Here is a 3345-nt window from a genome sequence, read left to right as displayed (position 1 = left end):
CTGGGCTCAAGGTTTTCCTTTATTCATTTATCATGATATAAGGCTTTGGCCAACATACACACAGGAGAGAAATTGTTGACATGTGGAACCCAAGTACAAAAAATCTTTCATTCTTCCCCCAGTCTGTTCACCAAATAAGTTTTTGTTTATTTAAAGACTACAGAGGATTTGGCTGTTAAGAACCAAATGCCTTTGGAGTGGAGTTACAACATAATTTATCATTTCCTCTGTTTATTAAAAATTCCTGCATCTTTGAGAAGCACATTTGCAGTGAGTGGGGAATTATGGCCACTCATGAAAGACTGTTGCAAAGCCCCCACCATGTGGCTTACCCCAAAGAGGATCCTTAATTGCTATTTCTGTCCCTGTTCTCCCTGCAGCTGATTTCTAATAGTGGCCACTAAAGGCTGGTGAACGGGGTTGGAGGACAGGTAAGCAGGGCAGGAGATTATGTTGGTTTCTTGCATTTGTGACCTAATTCTGACCTTGGATCCTCACTGGCTGTTGCACAGCGTGTTCTACCGAAGACAGGGAAGTGCAGCCCTTATCACCTCTAGCACAGGACACAGTCTAGGGGAGTCAAACAGCAAAGTGAAGTTGGATGCTGCTTTGAAGGCACTCGGCCAGGCCCTGCTGCCACCAAAGTGGGTTCCATTCTGCAGGCAGACACCTGGCAGAGCTGGAATGAACTTCCCACCTTTCCACCCAAGATATTATAGACGGCAACTTGGTTCAGTGCTCTATGCATTCCTCAAAAAACAGTGTCACGATTTACCCATTTTTGTATTCCCAGCATATAGTACAGCACCTGACAAACAGCTGGTGCTCACTAATTATTTACAAAGGCTGTAGGAGGCAGTGGTTCCTTCCTGGTTGCTGAACATGTGGAGGTCCTAAGAGAGAGAGGTGTGCCCAGAGGGCATGGAAGCTCCAGGCCCCACCCCCGACACCGTACCCATGTACAGGACCTCTTCATGTCTCTGGCTGTTCACCAGTATCCTTTATAATATCCTTTGGAATAAACTGGTATCAGGAACCCTGGTTTGTAGCATGTCGGTCAGAAGTATGGGTGGCCTGGACTTGTGATTGGCACTGAAGGGAGACGTTTTGTGGGACTGAACCCTCAACCTGTGGGACCTGACACTACCTCCAGGTAGACAGCATCAGAATTGAATTGAATTATAGAATGTCCAATTGGTGACCACTGGAAAATAGCTTGGTATGGGGGGAAAAAAACCCTCATATCTGGTCACGGAAGTGTTCCATGTTGAGTGTGAGTATAGTAGGGAAAAAACAGTTCACTTTTTCCTTCTACATTAGTGGGCAGAGCACAGGCTTTAGAATCAAGCCTTAATTTGAATCCCAGCTCTGCCACTTGCTAGCTGTGTAACCCTAGGCAAGAAACTTCACCTCTCTATAAAATGAGACTAACAATGAATAACAAAAACCTTCTACCACTTATAAGCTGTTACTTCAGACAAGTTACTTAATGTTGCCAAGTCTCAGTTTTCCTATGTGTAAAATGGAGATAATACACATCTCTCAAGTTTACTGTAAAGATTACAAATAATACCTAGAACTGTATCTAACTCATGATGGCTATATTATGAACAAACGGACAAATGGATGGATGGATTAGGGAAACAAAAAATAATTGGGGAGGGGCACTAACTTAATCCAATACCCAAAGAGGAGCCCCAACAAATCACTTGTCTGTCAACAACAGGTAGGCCCTGGGTGAAAGGTATCTCATTACCAAGTGATGTTGAGGATAACGATAAGAGTAGAAAATGACAGAAGATAATGTTAGGACCAGAAAAAAAAAGCCAGCATTTGCTGAGTAGCTACTATGTGCAATTTATTCATACCACAAACATACGAATGCTCATATGCTCCAGGCCAAGTTCTGAGGATATACAGACTAATTCGCAGAAAGAATAATTTGGGTTCAGATAAAAGCAGTAGACTGTGCTATGAGAGACTGTGCTGTGGGTCCTAGGTTAGGGGAGAAAGAAAGACTTCCCAGAGTCTTGATACCCAAGCTGAGACCTGGAAAGTGAACAGGACTGGCCAGTTGAGAAATGGAGAGTGATGTAGGCAGAGAAAGGAGCTCGTGTGAAGATGACCTAGAGGCAAAGTCCTGTTCTGGTTGCTTTATACACAGGTCCTTAGAGATCATCCATCTAGACCAACTCTATCCTTTCCTTTGTGGCTGCTATTCTTACAAATTTATTTAGATTTTACTGTTTGGTGAAAATGGGATTCCAGCAAAGTTGTCCATCACAGGTGACGGCCCACATTGGCCCAAATAGAGTTCAAAATTGGGGAAAGGGCCTGACTAACTGTTTGAAAAGGAGGCTCCTGAGATGAGGAGCAGGCAGGGCTAAGCCTGCCAATGGTCCCAGTTCCCTGGAGACATCACAGTCAAGGCAAAGCCTTGAGTACAGGCCCTCTGCCAGCAGCAGATATTCTCCAACGGCCAACCATGCCAGAAGGCCCAGAGCAGAATGAGGTGGGCAGGGGGTAAGAGGAAGAGAATGAACAAGTCTGAGTGCCCCACTGGGAAGGCTGGGCCTCACTAGGACTGACAGCACAGTGACAGCCTTCTGTGTGGATGGGGGGAGAAAGGTGCCAATTTGCCACCCTTGGGATCCACCAGAAACTGGGCTCTGGAGTGTTGCTGGCCCTTGTACTTTCATCCAAGGAGTTCTTTGGTCTTCACTGCCAGATGCTTGTCCAGCTCTGCAACTGTGTCATCGGCCATTTGGCTGATCTACAAAAACACAAAATGAGATAGCCTGATAACTGGGGCTGGAAAAAGGTAGGGGAACAAATGTTCCAGAAATATAAAAAGGTTATCTGGGAAATAAAAATAGTGACAAATGTTCACATTAATTGAGTCCCAGCCAGGCATTGTACTAAAAATATATGTGGGTACTTCAAAAAGTTCATGGAAAGATTTGTATTATCTTTTAATTCTATTTTCTATTTTTCCACGAATTTTTTGACGATCCCTCATATATATGTTCTTATTGACTCCTAACAGCAACCCAATGAGATAGATAATATTATCATCCCCATTTGCAGATAAGAGAACTGAGGCAGTTAGATTACTTATTCAGAATACACGGTTAGCACTGAGAAAATTAATCCATGGTAGTCTGGTTCCACAGCTCAAAATTCTTAATACACAATACAGAGAAGCCAGATTTATCTGTCCGTTAATGAGCCTGTAGAACTTCCTACACTTCTGACACTCTGCTATATGAAGCCTCATACAAATTGATAAGAAGAATATTAAGATCCCAATAGTTAAGCAGAAAAAAAAAATGTCCTGAAAAAAAA

At 43.4% G+C, this 3345-nt stretch overlaps 1 protein-coding gene across 2 annotated transcripts in view; it reads right to left on the bottom strand.

The window, feature by feature from the left end:
* Positions 1-1837: 1837 nt before the first annotated feature.
* The window catches only part of MRRF (mitochondrial ribosome recycling factor), a 62716-nt gene continuing 61208 nt past the window's right edge, over positions 1838-3345 (bottom strand). For both annotated transcript variants that reach the window (XM_008572034.1, XM_008572035.1), the window contains one exon: positions 1838-2773. In XM_008572034.1, the coding sequence (XP_008570256.1) occupies positions 2696-2773 (78 nt within the window). In that variant the 3' untranslated portion in view covers positions 1838-2695. The remainder of the gene's footprint in view (positions 2774-3345) is intronic.

This window comes from Galeopterus variegatus, unplaced genomic scaffold (genome assembly GCF_000696425.1).
Source record: "Galeopterus variegatus unplaced genomic scaffold, G_variegatus-3.0.2 Scaffold747, whole genome shotgun sequence".
In the NCBI taxonomy this organism is placed as follows: Eukaryota; Metazoa; Chordata; class Mammalia; order Dermoptera; family Cynocephalidae; genus Galeopterus; species Galeopterus variegatus.
Note: the sequence above shows the minus strand (reverse complement) of the source record. Positions and strands in the feature narration are given on the sequence as shown.